The following is a 24618-nucleotide window of genomic DNA, read 5'->3' on the forward strand; positions in this document are numbered from 1 at the left end:
ACAAAAAGTGCAAGCTGTAGCCCCTAAAGTAATATTTCATGGCATTTATTTACTGCTAAAGATGCCCTTTTTGGGCAAAATATATACACAACTGATGAACATTCAGGAATTAGGAGTATCTTTGCTAAAAACTAAGGGACCAGTTTGTGAAATATTTGACATTTATAATTACTTCATTATTCTGCCTATTTTAATACTATTAAAATATTATTTTATACTTGTTGAAAGTTTGTCAATAACTTGCCAAAGGTTCGACAACAGTCAAGTAAATACATGTAAATCAAATGATGATGGTACCAGTAATATGTATACAAATGTTTTAGTTTATAGTGTATAGTGTATTTGGAATGGTACACTGATAGTGGTTTGTTGAGATGTTTGTATGACTTTATGTACATGTGCTGTACATCCACATACATCTCAACCTAGGCATGGGTTCAGTATTAGCCCTATTCAAAGGGACGGGGACATATTGTTTAATCCTGTTGGGTGGCGCTAGTGTGAAGCAACACCTTGAGTTATTGTTAGGTCAACAATTCATGATGCAGTATCTACAGTGCCACAATGTATCAGTTTCTATCATAACTGTCTTATTTGTGACGTCATTATTATCGGCAAATTTTACACCAATAAAATGATGTTCGAGTCCTGCTGTCAGGAATTGGACAGGCCCTATGCCTTGTAAATGTTGGTGCTGTCTTGTGTGGTGTTGCATGAAGTTCACTAGGGACCATTTGTCTTCTACCATTAGGATGTTAATGTATGTCACACGTGAGAAAACTCATCATTAACTTGCCAGAGGTGGGTGGTTTAGAGTGAGCAACTTGGCTGCCATCATGTATGTAAAAAATTCTTGACTTTTAGTGTTTTACAACTATCAAATAAATAAATGGCATGCATCGAATTAGTAATCTCCCAATTATACATGTTCTGATTAAAGGTGCAGTTTCATGCATGAAAGCAGTGGACATGTATGTGTACATGGGTGCCCATGAATTAGGCCAGCTAGCAGTCCCTGTATGTTAAACCCTGTGATTTAAAATGCATGTATGCAATTCTTCTTGTATGTGCACATGTTTTGTTATTAACCTCATGAAAAAACCATGACATCTGCATGTAACATTGGCTGTTACATGCACGTTAATGCCTGTGCATATTGCTTCTCCATTTGGTATTCAATGTGAGTTAGTATAGTGTACACGGTGAAGGAAATTTGTAATATAATGAAAGACAATAAAAATACAGATATTAATTAGTAGCTCTACTGAAATGTTGGTTTCCATATACTATATACACGAAAGATGAAAGTACATGTAGTATTTACTGTTTTGTTGGATAACACATTGTAGGATTTTTCTGTGGCTGAGTCCTAGTGAATGGCATTGTTCAGCCATGTGATGGAATGAAAGTGCATGTATCTGAATAGTTTGGAGTGGTAATAGAAGCACTGCATCAGTGGTCATTTCCACCCTGGGGAGTGGGGTGGTCTGTCTGTCTACAATAGTTTGTGTGGTAGTGATGTGGATGGTACTGGAAGCTTCCTCAAACATGGCCAGCAAAAGCCTCTCCAGCTGATCAATACAGCAATTGATAAAGAGACTGTCACCTAGCAACACCAGTAGTCTGTCGGATTCCTCCCACTGACATCATACATCATCAATTTCGCTTTGACCGCGTTAGCATTGAGCCCCAAGGGTTGTGTGGCTGACTTGTTTTTACTACAGCAGTGCGTAGCGCTTTACCAGCCCGATGCCTGAATGAAGCTTTGGTGGACAAACCACTACGATGAGAGAGCATGCGTGCGTCAGGCAGAGTAGTAGCGTGCTGTAAGCAAGGTTAATGACTTGCCCACTCTCTCACAGGTAACACCGCAAACTGGCTGGCTGAGGTCATCTACACCTGTGGTCACTCTAATCCCTCCACCCAGCCTTCGAGATGGACACTGGCCTTGCTTGATGTATATTTTATCTAAATTACCCCTGCAGCCTCAGGCCACTGTGTGTGGCCAGCATGACTTTTTTCTATGCGACAGGATTAGGGTGGGCAGGCATTTTTGAGAAGCGCCCAGATGTGGCTGGGTATGTTACAGGACTCTGACACCCTGGTGGTCATAGATAACCTGCTACTTCATATACTAGTATAATTGTTATTACTTGTTAACACCTGGCCAGGATTTAGGTTAGCTTTGCCTTAGCAAACATTTACATGTGCAGGTAAATGCACGGATATTGTAGTGATCATAGAGAGACAATGGGGACATAGGATTCAGTGTTAGACATATATCATTTGTATAACAAAAGAGTTGGAAGAAAACAGACCATATACATGGGTACACATGTTCGTGTATGTTTGGCAAAAGAGGCCAAAATAATATATTTTAATATTTCCATAGAGTGCACTTGTACACTTCATATATGGCCATATATTCAATGATGACAACCTAGCTCATCAGAATGGTACAGGTACCTTTTACACATGTAAATGCATACAGTGAGTCCACTTTATTTGTCTTAATGCTATTTTTAGGAACTTCTTAAACCTTTTCCAAATTCCGCATTAATTCACTAAACGTTTAACCGACTAAAAGTCTTATCAAAAGAATCGTTATCAGCATTCATACTTTGTATATACTAATATACGAGTATTAAAATAGCACTTGACACATCTCGTTCAGTGCATCATATGGACAGTCTAGTGACCTTTGTTTGAGGGAATCTGGCCAGCTGATTTGTGTCTATTGAATGGAAGGACATATATTTATGAGTGTTCTGGGTCTATCTGTCAAGTGGTGCCCCAACGACCAGCTGTTAGATGACCTCTGACAGTAGTAGCTGCATCAGGTACAGCTCATTATCATAATATAGATTATATATGTAAGCAGGAGTATCGACCACCTCACGCTCAGGCTGCTGACTGGAGCTCTTCACGTGAGCAGATAGACCATACATTCCCAGTGCTGCTAAAGTGATTCAATATGGATTCCAAACTCCTCAGCCGGGTAACGAATGCTGCCATATATTAGAATTCAGAATCTCACAGATATTACCGGGACACCTTTCAATACTGTCACAGACTAGCAGAATGTTTTAATCAGCCATGGAGGACGATTTCGAGGTAAGTTAGGCTGTGTGTTAGTTGTGTAACGAAGGAACCGCCAGACATATGTGTACATAGGCAGATAAGACTAGGTGGTTGGGTGTGTACTACTGTACTGGCTTTGTTAGTCAGAGTACTGTGGCTGTGTAGGAAAGGCTTTTACAGGTAATGCTATATAATGAAAAGCTCTGTTTGTTTGACTTGTGTCTGGCTTGGTACTGCTCTTTCAAAAAAATAAAATAAAATTAAAAGTGAGTAATTCTAGTGGTGGGAAGAAATAGACATTTTATCCTCTGATATGGTGAAGAGAATATCTGTTGGTGTTGTTTGTAGTTCTTACACTTACACTACCTATATGAATGTTAGCATGAAAATTAATAGTAGTAAATATTATACATATACAGTACTCATGTACTGTACATTTAGTGGTTACTAATAAACATGTTGGCAGAAACTTCCACGCACATTTTTTATATAGTAAATGACTCGATAAAGCTGGGGATTTAAAATTTGATTTGAGTCTGCATCTGTTACGCAATTTTGTTTATTGCCAAGCCTTCACAGACAGTCATGTGGTACCTCGCGCTGTTATACATTCAGTATACAGCGGTATGGGTCCTGTACATGCATGGTGTATGATATACATGGGAATGATTTACATTTATTGATTGGGTTTTGGGGATCGAGCTGGTGTTTTCAATACACTTTGTATGGAGATTGAGATAACAGTGTTGTGCTTGGATATTTTTACTATGTTTGATTCATGTGCGTAAACCTTTATATAGATCGGCACATAATTTAGATCAGTTGTAGGATTTCTTACATTCATAGTTTATATACACTTGTACATGTATGTATCTCCCTTAATGTGTCAATTTTGTCTTGGGAGTGGTGTGTATACATGTGGATTTATAATTTGTTATAATTTTTTAGATTTAAAAAAAGTTTTATTGATTTGAAAATGGGTTGCCATGGGTTGAAAGTGAGAAATTTTGCTGTTTATAGTTGTCGATATGGTTTACTCTGTGATTTTCTCACAGATAATTATTTTCCACCATTGTCTACGGTATATGTGTCACTTTAATATATCACACACAGTTTACAACTAGTGTAACTTTTGCATGTTGTACTAGTAAGGATCATGAGCCTCTCACTAATGTGGTCGCTGTGAGTTCAAGTCCAGCTCATGCTGTCTTCCTCTCTGTCCGTACGTGAGAAGGTCTTCCAGCAAGCTGCGAATGGTCGTTGGGTTCCCCCGGGCTCTGCCCGGTTTCCTCCCACCATAATGCTGGCCATCGTGGTATAAGTGAAATATTCTTGAGTATTCTAATGTGTAGCCAAGTGTCCAAGGTGTGAAGCTTGAATTTTAACTCATCAGTGATTAAATTTTTTATATTATGAAATTGGGACAAAGAATAGATTGACAGAGGCATTACTTATGGATAACAACTCTTGGATGTATTGTGTTGGCGACGTTTCGATGTAGGTTCTTACATTTTTATCAAACCATATGATCTATCTATACCATCCCAATTCCTAAATGCCTCTGAAAGAATGGGACAAAGAAGTAGTCAAAAAAAATTCGTCTTAAGGTAATATATATGTAGCTTGTTGACAGCAAGGCCTGAATTTTACAGCAGTGCTCTCTTGTTATTGTGAATAAACTAAATAAATAGAAATACTAGACTGACCAACAGGTTTGTCCCCCAACCCGCTCTGGTTTCTCCCCCAACCTCCTCTGGTTTCTCCACACTTTCCCTCAGGTTTCTTCATACTCTCCCTCTAGTTTCTTTATACTCTCGCTCTGGTTCCTCCATACTCTCTCTCTTGTTTCGTCTAACTCTTGCACTGGTTTCTCCACATTCTCTCACTTGTTTCTCACAACTTTTCCTCTGGTTTTCCCAAGGACTCCTCATCGGATTTCTCCAGATTTTCAGGCTGGTTTTTTCACAAACCCTGACTGGTTTCTCCAGTCTCTTCCATTGGTTACAGTTAGGTGATAGCATAGCATTTGGGTTTTCATCAGTGACATGCACATGTAGGTGTTACTGTTTGCATGTGAGCTAAGTGCATGCAGAGCTGAAGACTCCTGTAAACAAAAAAAACAAAAAAAAAAACAAAAAAATAGGAAGCATTGTACACATGTAGAACTGTTTACAGGTACATGTATTTTTAGCAAAATGCATGCGAGTGCTGCTACACTGCTTGATTTCGCATGTGAAGAGCTTCTGCAATGTTATATTGGTCATGCCTTTGGCATACTGGTTGATACTTTCATAATATACATTTACTTGTTGTTTTTAACTGCTTCAACAAAAAGCAGGCATTTTACATCTGTATAATAAGGGCTTAATACAAGAGGCCTGTATACAGTAATGTTGCAGGTGGTAATGATCTGGCTCATCCATGTAACAGTAGTGTTAGTTTTTAGTAACATACTTTATATTCAACTGCGCAGTAAACAAAGCTACTTATAGAGGACTCTATCTTTCTATTAAAACCAGATGCCTGCATGTGCTGTCTTTTGCTGTGGCAACACTGTTATTAAAAGAACAAGTTTTACTGGGCAAAATATATGTCCACATTATGCATGGGGATGCTGTTACTGTACTGATACATCAAGTTTCCCAAATGCATTAAAACCTGTGCTTTAAACAGAGGCATGGCCATGGCGTTGGTGAATCCAGTGATGAAGTCATGTGCATTGTACACTCTTAGGAATTACAGTAGCTGCAAGACCCTGTAAAGTCATATAACCTGACCACAATACAGTAATTTGGACAGAATATGTGTATATAGAAGTGTCGGGTCTAATGAATGCATTTACAATGTCTATTCCTTTGATATTGGATCTGTAGGCATCCCACATGTATTGCTGTACTTAATCAGTGTTTTAAAATTGAAACCACTTTATTGAAATTGAAAGTGGGACTGGCAAATCAGCAGTTTTATAGGTCATGTGATGTCGGGCTATTGTTGCCACTATTGACAAGAATAATGAGATAATTAGGCATCTTAACGACACTGTGATAATTACTCCCCACAGAATGACACTAAAAAGTGATCAACTAGCTCAATTCAGTAACTCGAACCAAATTCAAATCATCTGTAACTCTCTCAACACCACCCACCCCCTTGCCTTCCATTCTTCTCACCCCACAAAACTGGCATTTGAGGTAGACATGTCTGTGACAAATGCCTTCACACAGATAAATATTAAAAAGTTGCTTTTTTCCCAGTATGGGCATTTCCACCAAGAGCTGTTCATTTTGTGATGAGGCGAAAGCCTTTGTGTCAAATCTGATAAGGCATTAATTAACATGTGAGCACATTGCTCCAGGAATACAAGAACTCTCCATATGTTCAGTAATCAATGTCAAATATGAGTCATAAAACACTGATGTAACGGTCGTGAATATGCACATGCTTAGTTGAAAAATATACTTGTCGTTGCTATGAAGTAGAGGAACCAGTTAGCAAAGGCTGTCATGACTCAGCTTCAAATGCATGTTTAGCGAAGATGCATACAGTATGTTACATAACTTATTAGGCATTCTGTAATATCAGGTACAAACCATGATATAATAGACTCATAAAACCTGAAAGATTTTATCCTTTAGCATATATACCTTATCATGGTTTTCATTTATTGAAAACATCCCAATGAGACAGAAGAGCTGAAATTGTCAAATGCAGCTGTGATAACACTGGTCTGGATGGAGGACAGACTAAACATATCCAATCGGTTTTGGTAAGGTGTAACCAAATTCGACTTCCAAACAAGTATGTCCAACTCTTGAAGGCCATGACCTGATGTATACATGTCTACATGTGCATGTATGCGAAGTACTGTGTTTCCGTGTAAAGTACATGTAGCTGTAGCATTGTCTCCGATCTTTAATGTCTGTATTGATTGATTGATTTATTTATTTGATTGGTCTTTTACACCATATTCAAGAATGTTTCAGGTATACGAAGGGTGAGTTGTAGTGGGTGAGAAACCAGACAGTTTTGAATCTATAATGCACAGAGTACATGCATGTGTGGGACTGAACGACTTCATAAGTGGTACTTACTCGTCAGCTGTAGGCTCAGTTGTCTTTTGAGCACGTGTGGCAGGACCCTTGGCTCTAGGAATTTATTAAGTGTTCGATGTGGGTGATGTCGAATACATGTGCATGTATGAGCAATAAAACATCGATAAAATCTTCATGAATGTATACATGTAAATATGCCTAGTTTAAAAATTTACATAGGCTTTCAGGGAGGAAAAGAAAAATATGATTACAAATGATTAAACTTTGAATTCAAGTGTATTTACTTGAATGAATGAATGATTGAATGATGTAGGTTTAATGTCACATTGGCAGTATTACAGCCACATGTTAATACCGGGAAACAGTTGTCTCACCATGAGAATGAGAACATCAAAAATCAGAGCGAACAGTAAACTCTTACAAAACCAGCCTAAAGAAACAGAAATCAGAAGAAGAAAAAAATGTGAAGATCACAATAAATATAGTTTTATATAATATCCTCACATGTTTGTGTTTAAATGTCTTCAAAATACTGAACTACATCTCAAGCAGTGGTGTTAAATAATAAGAATACAATCACTCAAGTGTCACATAGAGCACACTTGGTCCACCCTCAAGGACCAGATTTTGCTTTAATCGATGTGGACCTATACTGGGAACACATGAGAGAGCTCTAAAATTCACCCCGACCAGATGCCTAGAGGACTGAGATCCTATTCTTTTCACATGGGAGACACCATGGGGCTATATTTAAATGTACATGCATGCCATTATCTGTGCATATACGTGTGTACTGTTTACAAAAAAATGTAGAGGATATTCGTCTGTGTTATCTTGTACAAAAATATGTTGGAATCAATGCGAAGGAAGAAGGAATACAGTTGACTTTCTCAATTGCATTATAGTAATTGTCAAGACACAACAATTCTGTGTAGGCATTTTGTATGATTAAATAATGATTATATCATTTTGTTCTTTTGTAATAATACATGTGTGTTAATGTTACATATTTGCCAATGCCAGCCATGCATTTTTACTTTTGGACATATTTTGCAGGAGTCCAGACTTCCTGGTTTGAAGAGGCGGTCATTTCTGCCCAGTCGGAAAAGCCATGTACCAACCACCCAGAGCCAGACAGAGAACCTTCCCCACGTACAAGAGCCACCACCTCAGCCAACCCTAGATAAAACAGCAACAAGTAAAAAGTTTCTCATTGGTGACCGAGTGTGTATTAGTGGTGTGAAGACAGGGCGAATCCTCTACTTTGGAAAGTTTTTGTTGGCAGACGGACTGTGGTGTGGAATAGAGCTTGATGAACCTGTTGGAAAACATGATGGCGAAGTGGAAGGTGTCCGTTATTTCACCGCAAAGCCAGGCTATGGAATATTTGCCCCAGTTAGTAAAGTGAATTTAGCTGATGATGGTGAGGTTGTCCCAGATTCTGTGAGCCAGCAAACTGAAGCTGCATTAAAACCAGAGAAAGTATTTCGTAGTAAGCTTCAAAGACGAACTCTTCATTATCCAAAATCAGCTTCGCAACTTACAAGAGATCCAGAGAAAGGATCTTCAGAGTCTATCTCTAGTCAGTCCGAGACAGGATCGGAGGCTTCTAGTCAGAGTCTGGTAGGGTCACAAGTGAAAAAGCCAAAGCTGTCTTTCGTTTATAAACTATCGTCCATCCCGAGATCTGGTCAAACAACAACCTCTGTGTGCAGCGAAGGCTTGGAAAAAAATAGTGGGCTTCCTAAGCCAAAGGGAGCATTTGGGAAAGGAATACAGCCACCAGGGGATTACAAAAGAGAGGTATGGACAGAATCTGCAGCTCCAGTTTGTGAGACTGAGAGCAGTGCCCTGAATAGCACACGGGTATTGGAGTCAAATCAAAAGGAAGTATGTAGTGAAGACACAAGTAGTTTGGCCAACCGCACTCAAACACTAACAACTAATGAACAGGACGCTCTCAATCAGACACAGGTAATTCACAAAGCTGGTGAACCGAATGGTCAGACACGTGCATTTGAGAAGAGAAGCCAGCCAGATGATAGCCGGACTTCCGAGCAGGATTCGAAACGGCCACGGTTCTCCGAGTTACCATTGTCCAGATTACCACAGAGTGAGAAAATAACTGCCAAGGTAACAGGAAACAGAGACAGCTTGAACAGCACGTTTGTGTCGGCACCATGTAACAAGGACTTGCCAGTTGGTTCAAAGACGGTAAAGGGAAACGATACATTTTCGGTACATGATGATCCAGAAGAAGTTGAAGCCTTCTCCCCAGAGGTCCACCGACAGCTAGTGGCTGGTGGCAGGCAATACCTGAACATCACATTTGACGCTGAGGCAAAAGAATCAGATGGTGGGATCAATGTAACTCATATTGTTAGTGCTAAAAGTGATGATCAAGATGCTGAGGATTTGTCAGAATTAGATAGCAGAATAGAGTTTCTCAGAGGGGATAGACATGTAGGTGAAGCCACCCTGTTCGGAATCCTTAAGCCAGAAGAGATGGATGACACCAAGCTGATCGCTAGTTACCTTCTGGATGGGTCCAGCTCCTCTGATCCTCCTGATCAGGGCCACAAGTCCACAGACGTTCGGCACGCAGAATTGTCTAGTTTGGGAATCCTACCATCTGACTGTTTAGAAACGGTGGACTGCTCCAACTTTTTAGCAGACAATCCACGAATTCAGGCACTGAAGCATCATGCAGCTGGGCAAGTTTTTCGCTCACGCACTTGCTCAGATGATTTTGGGGTCATGGAGAACCCCTTATCTCAACGTGATTCACGCGTTTTCTCCCTCGATAGCAATGAGAACTTTGATTTAACTGGTGGTGTTGTCACCTCCACCCCGTTGGTGTCAAATCTGCGGCGGAAGGCTGACAGTGTCCAGGAGTCAGGGAATGGTGACAATGATCAGATGCCATCCACTCCAGAACAGCTCCAACAGGAGAGGCTGTCGTCCTCCATTGGCTCAAATCTACAAGGTGTGAGGAGGAATTTGGATTTGACAAACAATGCTTATCAGGAGGAAACGGACCCTCCTGGAGAACCAGGTGAAAAAGATGTTCCAGCAGAAGTCGGTGGTGATAATTTTACTGAACCCCATTCACAGGTGGACGAACTGCAAAATCCGCCTGTGCCTACGTCATCGCTGACAAGTGCTGATGCTGAGGCATCTTCTGCAGAAATGCAGACATCTTTAGTGCTAACAGACCTACTGAAGGCAGATTCTAAGCCGATGACGGACTCAGGAATAGACAATGTGATGACGGCCAGTCAAGAGATGGTGGCATCTCAAACATCGGATGACCGACGACTCGTGTCTGGTGGTCCCACTGTGCTGGACAAACTAGAGCAGGTGTTAGATGAAAGGAACCAGTTGGCTGCAGATCTGATGGCTGGTCACAGCAAGACAGACCGGCCTCTCTCGCTCATCTCATCTGTGAGCAGTGTGGATACAGGTAAGGCACATTGATGATCATTCATCTTATTAGGTCCTGTCGAGCTGACTGCCTGAAGGCATGATTCCTGACTTGCATGTACAGTTAGTCAAACTTTAAACTGTCACTATGCTTAGCTTTTTGGTAATAGAAAGTTGAAATTTCGACACATTTGTTTTCAGATAACCTGTATGAGGTGCTCAAAAGTTTGATTTTACTTGGACACAAACATTTTCGCCCATTTACTCATTTCCCTGGATTCTGAGGGGGTCTGTTATTCTAAAGTCTTTTGAGGGTTGTTTGGAACCTGTAAGATGATATCCTATTGGGAAATGTGGGAAAAAAGTTTTTGCACCAATAGGACTATTTGATAAGCTGTGGAGGGGTGAATTTTTCTTTTAGGGAAAATAGAGTGAGAGTTAACATTTAAAGTCAAAAATTTATTTTAGATTGTGATGTAGGTCAGAAATGGCTGTGGAACTGGCCTCAGAAACTCTTTATGCAGTGAGTGAGAGTCACAGCAATGTCCTCTTGGCATTGCTTAGGGCTTCAGTGAAGGGGGTTTGTCAGGTGCCCAGTGGTTTTCTCTGATTTCCGGTAGATTCCGATTGTACGTGTGCCACAATGTTTAAAACTTAATCTATTTAAAATTGCTGTTTTCATGTTGGTTTCCTGCTGTATACTTTAACAGTCATCAAATATAGTTGATCAAATTCTGTTTTACTAATACATACATGTAGAATTCTGTGTATCATCACAATATATATGTGTGTTTTGAGTTTAAATAAAGGCAGATGATACGGTTACTAGGATTTGAAGCATGTAGACACAAATTTTCAACAACAGTAGAGCTGTGTAACTATTATGTGTATGCTGTTCATGACAGGTTATGTTCCCGACACAGACTCCGAGAGGGGAACCCTGACCACAAATTCCCCGTCGGAGTGGCCAGATATCCGTGGCTCACAACCATCAGATGAGAGACAAAAGAACTTGACGGAGCTTTACGCAGACACCTTCCAGGCGTACCAAGAAGGTATAACATACACTGTTTATTCTTTCATTGTCAGTGCATAATAATTTTCATAATAAGTTCGGCTTCTCGACATTCGCTTATGCTGTTGAAAGGAATTAATGCTTCAGTAATGTTAGATGCACATTGTACACATGTACACTCACAAATATAAATGCACAAACCAAAAATTCTATTTTAAAATGACCCTTCATGAAACATGCCCCCCAAAATTATTTATTTGTATACTGATTTGTTTTCCTCGTATCAGGTGGCCCAGTTGAAATACTTACCCCAATGGTTGAATTAACGGAGATAAAAACAATATAAAGATTGCTTCGTGCATTTACATTTTTGTTGAGGATACATGCATATACGTACACATGTGTACTGTATATCCGCATATACTTGTAAGAGAGAATCGGCATTGTATAAATTGTAATTACCCTCGTTCAACCTTTCAACTGCTTCTGCAACCTGTATTTTGGAACATTCTGAGGAAACTGTTGGGGTGTGGAGAAGTAATTTGAAAGTTTTATGAAGCTTGCATTGTTAGTGACACCAATAAATCATTCTGGAGTCATTTTCATAGTAATTGCATGTATAAATTTCAATGCTTAAAGTGCGTTAAATTTCGAAAAGGTTCAAGAGTAACAGTACATGTACATAATGTGGCATGGAGATACAATATTGCGTAAAAAATAACCAACAAATTTTTCAACATGTCTAATTCTAATTCTTAACTTGGTGGCAGAGCCATGTTGGAGTTATGATAATGTTTTAAGAGTTTCCTTGGTGTAAACAGATATCTTGCTGTTCCACGTACTATTTACACAGTTTTCAAAACATTTCTTGAGAAACTGAAAGAAGTGGGCTTCTCAACAACACTAGAATAGAAATACATGTACTTTAGTGATTTTCTTCATTTCTGAGTTTTTATCAGTGGTGTCAGAGGTGCATTTTTCAGGGTTAAATATGTAACTTCTGTCTTCATTGATATTGGTTAGTTTGAAGGGCCTTACCATGTCGCTGTAAGCACAAAGAAAATATCTGTTTCTACATGGTACATGTGTATTATTTTTGGTAATCTTAGAGCTTTGTGTTTTAATATCATTTATATTAATTAATTTGATTCTTAATTCAAGATACCTGTACTTGATCTGCACATTCATAGCTGTTACCAAATCTGATGTATTAGTTAAAACTGTTCTAAGTATACAATATAAAAGTGTTATGCTTCAATTGATTGCTGTCATAACTCATGGTCAAATAATCCTGCTCTGGTGTACATTAATACCTATTCAGTCAGATTATTACATAACTGGAAAGCATGCTTACCCAGTCACCTGGAAACTAGACATCCTGTACATACCATATGTGAAGTCATTTGGTGCATTCCATCATAGTGCCTGTGGTTATACTTGAAACCATACTGTATCACAGTATCCATTGAGCACATGGTGTGGTTTTCTAAACTGTTCCTGGTTGTCCAGTGTGTGATGTCTATAAGTACATGCACAGTTTACACCTCAAATTACTGTAAAAAAAATGTACCATGTGGAGGGTATTTAGAGGTACAATTTATATTAATCTGAGATCAATTTCAGTCGGTGAATGTTGATGTATAGTAATGCATACTTATATATGTACAGTACATGTAATCTTTTCTTAAAATAATAATATGACTAAAAGTCTGATACATGTAAGGTACATGTACCTTTACTTAGTTTTTCCACAGATAGTATTTTTAAGCACAAGTGTACACGTACATTATAAATTCAAGGGGATATATTTTAGCAGTGTACATTTTTAAGAAATTTTGGAGAGGTATGGTATTAAAATAGAATTTTACATTAAAGTCAATGTTCAAGAGGTAAAAAATTTAATTATTAACATAGTACGGTCACAGATTTACTGTTTTTAACAAATTTGATTTTCTTTTGATTTGACAATATGCAGATTGTTGGAGACCTAAATGTACATGTAGTATTATGGATGCTTTTGTTTTGTATTACTGCAGGTGTGATGAAGGGATTGACATTGCAGGGCTGTATGAAGGACTCCGATGTCAGTGATGTTGGTACTCTTGCTACAGCCAGTGGCAAGGAGAAAGAAATGGAATCGTAAGCACATTCAAGATCTGCCTTCATTAACATGGATTTGTGAGATAGAATCCTTCGAGTCTGTGTCATACTATAATAAAGCTTTTGTTTCAATGTTATTGCAGTTTACAGACTAACCTTGGTGTAACTTTGATGTGAGGAGTTTGACCCGGTGAGAGTCAGCTTACTGAAAGTGGCTTTTTGGAGTGGCATTTTATCTTAAATTTACAATGTAGATGTGTCGAAGGTTTTTTTTTTACATGTACATGTATGTTGTATGTCTGGTTTCCTTTTATTGCAGAGATGGGTCACAAATGAATACAGTTTGTAAGGCACGGGACGAGACGTTTGAAGCGACGGCAGAAGAAACATCAGAGACAGAAAGCTCAATTGATGTCACAACGGTATTTGTGAATTTGTATTATCTCCGTGATCTGAGGCATAAATTGTAGAATATCTTTGATTAGGATACTTCTTGAAAGTCTGAAGTGTCCCTGGGGTTAAGCATGGCGCTTGGCCGGGGGGTGGGCGTTAAGGTGTAATAAGGTGGGTATTGAGTGCTAGGGATTGAATTAAGGCCTGTCCTTCGGGGTGATATCAGTTCATGATGTCATGTAGCAGACGGCACTATTCTTTGTATTTGGGCTTTATGTGCTTACTGGGTGTAGCAGAGGTTCTTGTGCTGAAATTTGCATGAGAACCATCAAGCTTCCTAGAACATGTGGCCAACAGCCCTGCAGGAACCTTCGAAGTTGGTGGTTCGAAAACCTGAAGTGGTTCTTAGCCAGTTTTCAGCATAAAAATCTTTGAAAAGATCATAAAAAATCCCCAAATGCGTAATGCCACATAATGTTACTTAAGCTGCTTTCTACATATCATCTAGCAGGCAACAGTTGCATATTGATTGCTTTCCCAGAAGCAGTTTCAATATTGAGCCCCCATTTCATAGAAAGTCGTAAGTCACAACTCTGATCTTGAGTTAAATTTTATTGTATACAGATGGGTAAAACTTATGACTTAGAACTTAGGTTTAACATTTACAACTTTAAGATTTATTCGTGAAATGATGCCCTAGCATTTCTCACCTGTCACTAGCGATAGCATGGTGCAATTTTAGTAATGACATGGTTTTGTATGACAAACCTTAGTGCTTTTTTATATCGTATTTTGAAATGATTTTTTTGTTGTTGTTCCTCTCAGGTCAGCAAGCAGGAAAAGGATCAGCAATATACAATTTGTGAAAGTTCTTCTGAGGAACGATCCAGGGAAACATCCCAAGAAGCAGGAGAGCAAGGTATGGACACCAGTTTGGCTGTGGAGAGTGATAGCTCCACCTGTAGGATGGGAGATGGTGTAGATATGGGAGAGAACTCTGAAAACGTAACCAAGGATGATCAGACGGGTAAGCAGGAAAAGCCAGATTCAAAATCAAAGACAAAAGGGACAAAATCAAAACCTGCTGCCCGCATAGACCACAAGAAACCGAATATTAATGTGGGCTCTAAACTTGCAGAATACTTGAAAACTGCGCAACCTTCAAAAGCTAAGGAAGAAGGAAAGGAAACTGTGACTAAGGCCAAAAAGAACCTGTCCAATAAGAAGAAGACAGATATCAGCATTGGCAAGTCTCCATTGAAGTCAGAAGATAAAGATGCGGAAAGCAAGCCGTCACCACGGGAGAGGGTGAAGGTTGTTAAAGAGCCTCCCAAGATCATCAAAAGGACCACACCTAAGAGTAAATGGGGAGACATTATGTCTACTATAGAGGCCAATAAGGATTCTCCACCGAAGCCTAAGGAAAAGGTAGTGAAGAGTCGACTGGAATCCATCTTCAGCCAGGCTCCACCTCCCCGTAAACGAGAACCCAAAAAAGTGGAGTCCAAAGTACCCAAAAAGCTGCAGTCCCTACCCAAACCCGACTACAGTCAGGTGAAGAGTCGGCTGAACACGAGCTCGCAGGCCAAAGCTTCACCTGCTGCCCGCACAAGGACTGGGTCCAGCAGCTCCATAGGCACATCAGTACCCTTACACCTGGATTTCTCTGGCTCTATCAATGGCAGCATTAATGACTCCGCCCTTAGCTCGGCTCGCAGCAGCAGGTCTGACATCAGTGGCCTGGGACACACTGATCTGAAAGGCAGAGGTAAGCTTCCCTATTCTGAATTATGGCAGTGGGTAAATCCAGAAAGCTGCCTCTGGCTTCCATATGTTACATTTTACACATTTTTTACCCGTCTCAAATGTTCTTGTGTTCTGTTCTTCTTTGTTTATCGAAAAGGAATGTGTTTAACAGTCAACAGGGCCAAATATACCTTTCCAATTTGGTGATCTTTTTGTGATTTGGGTTACACATGAGCATAAAAAATAGTTTCAAACATTCAAGTCAAAATTTATCAGGCAAGATTTCCCATAATTTCGGCTTTGTTGGGGTGTGCTGTAGTTTGATCACGCCTAAAGAGTATGGAAATGTACATGTATGTGGCCCTGATTAGGTACAAACTGTAACTGCATGAACAAGGCATTGCAGTTTTGGAGAGATGTGCAATGGTGGTTTTGATCAATTTTGTGGTAAAAATTTTAATATAATTATTCACTAATCATATCAATCATCTTGGATCTACTTTAATATTAGAGGCCTCTGTGGCCAAGGGGGCTAGCATGCCAGCGCGGTGCAATGCAGAAGTGACCTCCCATCAATTTGGTTGCTGTGAGTTCAAGTCCAGCTCATGGTGGCTTCCTCTCAGGCCGTATGTGGGTAGGCCTTCTCGCAACCTGCAGATGGTCTTCCCGGTTTCCTCCCACCATAATGCTGCCAGCTGTCGTATATGTGAAATATTGTTGAGTACAGCGTAAAACACCAATCAAATAAATAAATAAATTTAAGTATTATTACATATGATTACGTACATGTTGGTGTTTAAGCAGAATTCTGTAATTATTCACTTACACTAGAGCTGTCAGAATTGCATTCGTACATGTAGGTCTATTTGCGTAGAGTGTCGTTTAGTATCTTGCCAAAGTACTTCTGTGGTTTACTCCTTGCACTCCAGTTTTCTGCACTGATAAAACCATATGCCATTGTGGAAATGACATATTCTTGAGGAAAATACACAAGATAATCAGTCAATCAACTAATGGACATGTACTTTAGGGATTTCCCTTGAAATATAGCTTTGTCAGTTTAAGAAAAGGGGAGAAGTGTAAAATTTATGTGTGAATGTGTTTGAAAGGAAATCAATTTCAGGATAGAAAGCAAATCAAAAGGTAATTCCAAAAGGTAGAATTTTATTCCATCCAGTTTTTACCCATTTGAATGATCTGAAAAGTTCTTCTGAAGCAAACTGTGAGACCGTTATCAAACATTGGTACTCAGCAGTACTTTTCTCGCATGAAGGCTGAGAGGTTTATGGTGGTTAGAAGATGAAACTGGAAATTGTCTGTTAAAAATGGTTGCTCTAAGCCAATTCGCAGGACAAAGAGCCACAGCCAATCCATTTGGAGTTGAGTTTGAGCACAACAACTCATTGGTTATGGGCTACGCTGTTTGCATAAGTGATGCAATGCTGTCTATATTTGATGTTCTTGCATGTACGTGTACTTTGTTGGATGAGTCACAATGATGGAATGAAATGAAGGTCATGTAAACTTGAAGCTGGTCATAGTTTTTCTGCAGTAAACTTTTGTCAAATTACGTGTAGAATTAATATATGGTGCAGTAGTGTGTGCTGTACATGTATGTATTAACAGGTGTTAAAATGAAATATTTACATTGTATGATTTAATGAAATTGTTGGAGTTTACATGTAGAAGCAAAGAGAATTGTAGGAATTCTACATACATTGCTCAGCATGGCAAAGCTTTACAGCATTCAGTCCATGTATTTGTTTCCTGAAACTGAAAGATTATTTTAAAGCAAGGATTGTCAGCAAGTTATTTCATGTCACTCCGAATTTAGACGTAGTTTCAAATCTGAGTTTCCATTGTTTATTTGTGGCTGTGTTATTTGTACGGATCGATATCGCTGTTCAGAGACCGGTGGCACGGTTGAAGTGATGAGTCAGGGTTTGGTCAGATGACTGGGAGCAGGTACTATTACATGAAGGCTGCAGCTACCTCCTGTGTACTCCACATGTAATGCTGACCTAATCACAGTCATTGGCCCAGTGCCATGCATAAATTAATTTCTTTTTCTCCTGTTTCTCATCAGTGGCAATCAATCGATGCAATTCACAGTTTAAGCAATCTTTATGTGAAGTTCGGTAGTGAATGTTAAGATTTCAAAGTACTGGTACTTCTTTTTTTTTTTTTGCCCTGAATTTTCCACACATCCTTCATAAACTTCAGAAACCTGTATTTTGAAACATGTACTATACTTCCTCATAGAATTACATAGAAAAAGCTGCCAAGAGAAGTGAGGCTGTATTTAAATACCGTTTGAATGTCTACGAATGTGTTGAATTTTACTTTGCCTCCAGTTTATCAATAGTGAGGCTTATTCTACAATTTAGGTTTAATTTTGTTTTTATCTAAATTATACCACATGCATTGCCCAGGATACTTGCTTAGCTGCACTGTAAATGAATACATTGTATATATGCATGTACATTGTTGACATCACAAGGGGTTTGATAAGCTGTAGAGCAGAATACAAGCCAAATTCCCTTTGTTCATCAGCAACTCAGGTCAATTGTTGCCAAGGTAGCAGAATATATTTCCATAATGTTCAGGCTTCAGAGACCCAAGGTATACATGTGTATGATCTGATGATGTGTAGGATACAACATGGAAATGGGTTTACATCAGCTAGACATTTTCATGTATATGTACATGTATAGATGGTGCGGGGTTTTTACTGGAACTTCTCCCCTGTTCAGTAATCAATAAGTGATGCTCCCATTTATACAGGAGATGCCGTACATTATACATAGAGCGTAGGTTTTGATCAGTCTGGCACCACGTTGACATGGGTAATAATTGTCTTCAACACAGTATGTTGCGTGCAGCTTGGCCAGTCCTGAGTCTTAGTCACCTTTCATTGGCCAAAAAAACTATATGAGCTGGATTAGCCTACAAATGGGCTGTTTCTGATTGGCAAATACGTCACCATCGGCTTATACCGGCCATGTTCGGCAAGCGAGTGAGTGGTAAAAGATGGCTGCTGTATTGATGTTCCATTGTTTGATACGTGCTGGAATTTACCCAGATGGAAAGATTATTGAACAGGGAAGCGATGACCTGCTGTACCGCACTATTAGATTTTTGTTACAATTGGACGATGTCCAGTTAATTGAATCAGTGTGATGTTGTCAAAGTCAGTGAGCAAAAGGATGTCTGGCCTGGCAGTAGTAAAGACTTATCGAGCCAAAGGCTGGATATTTTATGCCGATGCCATATACGTGCATCACTTAATAGGATTGTATGGTTAGATTGTGAATCAATGTGTTAGTGAGACAGAGTGAATTATGTCTCCAGGCCAAGTGCCCTGTTGAAGTCTATTAATGAGGGCATAGGATACCTGAATAAGGTAATATAAGTGGAGGTGTTGCAATTAAAAAGTCAAAAAAAAAAAATATATATATAGAAAAAGGAGTACCCTACTTCTTCAACCTTTTCAACCGCCTATACAACCAATATTTTGAAAATTTGTGAGAGAGCTGTGGGATGTAAAGGACTTACTTGCAAAGTTTTATGAAGCTTGCATCTTTAGTGACACAAGCGAATCAATTTAGCATCATTTTGATAATAATTGTGTGCTTAAATTCCACTGAATAAAAGTGCTTTAGTGGTTGAAAAGGTTGAAGATTTACAGCACCGCTATTGAAAAAAATATACACATTCCTGCAAATATTTCTGTCTGTTTCGCTTTTTGTCCTTCCATATTTTTGGTATAAAATTTGCTTTATATGCTAAAATCAACAGTAATAAGGAAGTTAAGTACATGTGCTCATGATTAAGTGAATATTATTCTGTGCATATTATTCTGTGCATGTTAACATCTACTACAGGTATACTCCAACTTCATCAAAATTCAGGATATAAATACACACTTACATGTATATTATTTCTGAATAAAGATTATAGAATTGCCTGCACTTACATGCAACCATATTGTTACTCTACTTCTCAGAATGCAAGCTTGTAACCATTGTTAAACCATGGTGGAGGATTATTTAGGGTTTAACACAAACTTACCTAAGTGAGATTAGTAGTGTAAAGCCTCATGAACCCTAACTATGCGAATGCCCCATTGATTTTAGTAAGGCACCTGTACATTGTAATCAAACACTGTATGTGTCTACCCCCTGTGTCCATTTGGACATCTGGCTGTGCAGGACTCTGGTCAGAGAGTGGCCATCTGTAGCGCTGTGGTGTTACCTGTGACAGGTGTGCATGACAAGTACATGGCAATCTGGCCCCACCAGACGGAAAACAGACACTGTCCAGTTAGATGTAACACGTAGGGTCATAATAGCGTCAAGCATAGTTTATCTCACCATGGATTAATTCAAGACGATCAAGTTGGAAATCTGAGCACTTTTTTTGATCAGCTGAGTGTAGACATAGCTTAACTCCAGGTGGAATAATTGTATGTAGGCTGCAGAAGATTTGGGTTTTCAAAATGTTGGCGGTTCTTCGCTTTATAGGCTGCTTGGACAATTGTGTGTATGTACAGAAAGCGTCACAAATGTCAGGTAGGTAATGTGTATTGTGCAACTTGTATGTTGATATGAATTATGGATGTAATGGGTATAATTTGCCTTTATATGATTTGACGTGGTATGACATTGATGTATATTTCTGTCAGATTTAAAATGTTTTTTGTTTTGTTTTGTTTTTCAGGTAAACAGGTAAATAATAAAGCTAGTCTCCTGATGAAATTAGAGCGACCAAAAAGTGCGAGCAGTACACGCTCCGATGATGTCTCCATGGTGAGTGTTGACCAAGTGCTTGTTCTTTTTTTGTGCTTAAACAACGCCAGTTTTATTTTGTGCCCTGAAAAATAAAACTTTAACTGAAAATCCATCTTTGTATATTGTCTGATCTTAGTGCTTTTTTATGATTTTCCTGTTTTTCAACGTTTTCCAAGGTTTTCCAATCATGTTAATATGTGCTCTGGGACAATTGTTGGGACAGTTCACATGTTAGATGTTATTTCAGTTTTACATTTATTTTATGCCCTCCACCATCATTGAAAAAAAAAAGATTTTGCTTGCAAAACGAAAATTTTAATTGGTGTGGCTTTACGTTTAACCCACTTCCAGTGGGTTGAATCAGTCATTTTGCACATTGGCCTGTTTATAATGCTGCCTCAGTAAAATACCATATGAAAACAGCAATTCAAAACATTAGCTCATCCACCTATGTCAGCCACTTTTGTGGTTTTATGTATAGCCAGAATTGAACCTTACCTTATGAAAACAGCAATTCCAAACGTTGGCTCATCCACCTCTGTCGGCCACTTTTCAGGTTTTATAACTGTAGAAATATTTTTGCTGTGTAAGGAGCCTAAGAAAGAAAAACCAAGTCATGGAGGTTTTGCTGAAACCACTTTCCTAATTTTCACTGTCTGCATTTTTGTTATTTTGGTTTTGCATAGCCTGGGTGCGACTGATATTCAGAAAGTGATTACCTTGTTTGTAGAAAGATTTTGAAATGAAAAATCTTGTACTGTATACAATTCCAGAAACATGGGAAACGGTACATATACTTCATAATATGAATCTCTGTAGTTACATATAATTCTTGTTTAGTTTCCATTATGGTGCGTATGCGTCTTTGCTGCAGTATATGCATATTCAATGATTGTACTAAATATGTTCAAGGTATTCTTTCTATTTCATGAGTTCATTATGTGTTTATGTTGTCTATATCAAATATTTACTGTGTGTCATACATGTAGGTACTCCCAGAAAAAGGGTGACAATTAATGTTGAGTTTTAGTGACACACTTGCTCATCGGTTTGTTTTAAATAACATTCTTGGTTGAGACAGTGTTATCACAATTTTTAAATGTCTGTTTTAGAATTCAGTCAAAGCCATGAATGAGAAAAACATACAGAAGTCTCCACGACGGAAATCAGAAATAAAGAGCAGCATTCCACCCATAGGTAAGTACACGGCTCGGTGTGTGGGATCAAACAAGGGAGATAACTAAGGGAGGCTTGCTGCTGTCATCTAGGGCTCTCGTTTGTTTTCTTACTGTGATGGCTTGTGTTCAAGTCATACAGCCGTACCCTGTAACACAGAGTTTCTGTTTTATGGTAACAGCATGTCCAGACACTAACACGATGGACAGTTTCCATTCACTAACTAATTTTCACATATAATATATTCATTTTTTTTTTCTTGGCTAAAGTTTCAAGTTTAAGCTGCTGAGGGTGTGGGAATTTGTTCTCCGTGATGTTTACTCAACAAAAACATAAGCAAACATCTTAAACCCACATGTAATAATATACATGTAATAATATACATGTAATAATATTCATGTACATAAATATACATAAATATTGCAGTTTGACTAATGTGTGAACAATTAATTACTGCCACTCCATTCCTTGTAACATTTACAGATTAAAAATCCAAAATCTTTCTTGCGACGGTCACATGTACATGTAATTATTTTTCGCCGTGCTGTACTCATGTACTCAAGATTTAAATTTTAAAGTTTACCTAAGTAATTAAATTACACACAGCTAATCTCAAAACATTTTTGTGTCCATCATTAATGCATGTAATGATATAGTTGTGGGTCCGGATTAACAATAATCCTGTTATGGATTCTAATCCTGTCCTTAAATCCCATAAAGTACATAAATGTATATATGTGTATGCCTCTCTGTGAGAAATCAGCATGTCTGCCAAGTCTACAAGGGCTGGATCATGGCGTTATAGCCTTATTTTGTATTTTAGTGTCACAATCAAACAAACTGATATCACGTAATAATTCAGCTGCTAGTTTGTTGTGTTTTTTTTTTTTGATAGGTAAAGCTCAGTTTCATTCTACATTTAGCACCATTATGATATGTAGGAAGAGAAAGCAATTTATCTTCAACAAGGGGGAATTAATTCTGATCATTATACTATTAAACACATGTTATAATCTGTATCAAGCCCCCTCCGTTGCAGGCATTCATTCAGAAAAGTTTGATATTGTGTATGTATTTAGCTCCCCGGAGGCCATCTCCAGCAAAGTCCTCTCCGGCCAGATCATCTCCCGCCAGGTCGTCACCTGCAAAGTCTTCGGGGAAAACATCGGAAGCATCTACATCTAAACAATCCACAAAACAGTCATCGTCCCCTAATAAACGTGCTCAGTCTGTGTCCCGTAAGTCTACGTTGTCCAGTGCAATACGTGGTCATAGCGTGGTCTAGTCAGTTTAGTGTCCCGTATGAGCTTCCTGTGACACTTGCAGCTGCTGTCGTGTTTATGTAGCTTCTCACAAACTGCCCTTACACACGCTTTTGTAGCCCAGTCTGCATTGTAGCTCATGAGCTCAGCACAGAACTCTTCTTTCTCCAGGCAACTTCCTTCTTTTCCTGAGTACTTTAAAGTCCAACTTTCTAAAGTGTTTGTTTATTTCATGTTCTTCATTTTTGAGGAGATATGAGTTTGATTATAGTACAGTAACCACCATGCTTCAATTATTTATTTATTTATTTTTTTTTTTTTTTGATTTTTTTTTTACTTGTGCTGGATACCTATATATGTGATAGATGTAGTTACAAAATGTGATTGTCATTAAATAACTATGGAATGTTATTTATTATGGTTTCATTTTTTCTGTAAAAAAGTGTGAAGAAGTGCTGTTATAATTTGCAATTAAGTATGCAGTGTGAAAATATTGAAATTTATCAGTATGATTATGGCCCATGCATTACAGGTAAGTTTATCTTAAAGTGCCACTCTAGTCAGGATACAAATTTTGTAGAAATATTACAATGATATGAAAGAAAATAGTATGGAGTAAGCGTAACATTATGTTTCAATAGGATTTTAATGAATAACACTATTTAACCCATATAACTGAAGATTCCTTGAAAAACAAAATCTTCGGCTGTGTCCGGAAAATTTTCCTGATGTGACCTGATAATATTCCCTGTATGACGTCGAATCAGGCAGATGTCACATTGAGTAAGGCATTTATGCTGGGATGACGTTAAGAGGGTTTGAAAGGGCAGTGTCATTTGTGGATATACATCCGCATTTGATGACATCATGTGTTTGTGGGTAACGTCACACCAGGCAAAGTGGGACAGAAATATTTTGTTTCCGTATACTCTGACGAAATGTACAATATCGGTTTTAATTCGCTGCAGTATTTTCACAATTTAGGAAAGCAATTCAAACTATCCCAGTCTTTATCAATTCACCTTGGTTTAAGACACAGATGTTTTGACAAAAGTAGCTCTTTAAATTTCTACCTGTATGTTTACCAAGTGTTTACACATCCACATTACAATGTCAGTTGTTGGTAAGACATGTGCAAAGCTTTCCTGAGTGTATTAGCATTTGAGATTATGTATTGACAGTGGTAAATTCAATTCATTTGGAAGGTGTACTCTTTATGTACTTAATCATGCTTATCATATGTGCAGCAGCCCAGATGTTCTTGGCAATTGAGGGACACATCCACAACTATTTGGGGGAATTCCAGTGTGGTCATTTGCTAGAAGGTGTTTATCCGTAAATGTCTAAAATTAATGCATAAAATCCCATTCTTTGTTTTTATGATGCAAGTGTCATGTCTTGGAATATTATTGACGAATAAACTGAAGAAAATAGTTTTTAGGGAATAAAAAAAAATTGTCTGATTATTTGGGCACAAGAATTTTTAAGTGCCAATGCCCTGTATACTTCCCTGTGGCCCGATCCTTAGGTACACTGTTTGGGAGCCTGTCAGATCTGTAGTGAATGAGGAGGTGAGTCAC

At 38.5% G+C, this 24618-nt stretch overlaps 1 protein-coding gene across 3 annotated transcripts in view; it reads left to right on the plus strand.

The window, feature by feature from the left end:
• LOC135472223 (uncharacterized) overlaps positions 1–24618 on the plus strand; it is a 70899-nt gene that overhangs the window by 11244 nt on the left and 35037 nt on the right. The window contains exons 1-9 of one of the 3 annotated variants that reach the window (XM_064751615.1): positions 2916–3114; positions 8190–10596; positions 11462–11611; positions 13608–13710; positions 13991–14093; positions 14890–15832; positions 20530–20618; positions 21713–21797; positions 22856–23014. In XM_064751615.1, coding sequence (XP_064607685.1) covers positions 3097–3114; positions 8190–10596; positions 11462–11611; positions 13608–13710; positions 13991–14093; positions 14890–15832; positions 20530–20618; positions 21713–21797; positions 22856–23014 — 4057 coding nt within the window. In that variant the 5' untranslated portion in view covers positions 2916–3096. Of the gene's footprint in view, positions 1–2915; positions 3115–8189; positions 10597–11461; positions 11612–13607; positions 13711–13990; positions 14094–14889; positions 15833–20529; positions 20619–21712; positions 21798–22855; positions 23015–24618 lie in introns of those variants that run through there. The other 2 variants (XM_064751617.1, XM_064751618.1) reach the window with 2 other exon arrangements.

Source organism: Liolophura sinensis, chromosome 8, assembly GCF_032854445.1.
Source record: "Liolophura sinensis isolate JHLJ2023 chromosome 8, CUHK_Ljap_v2, whole genome shotgun sequence".
NCBI classification, from domain to species: Eukaryota; Metazoa; Mollusca; class Polyplacophora; order Chitonida; family Chitonidae; genus Liolophura; species Liolophura sinensis.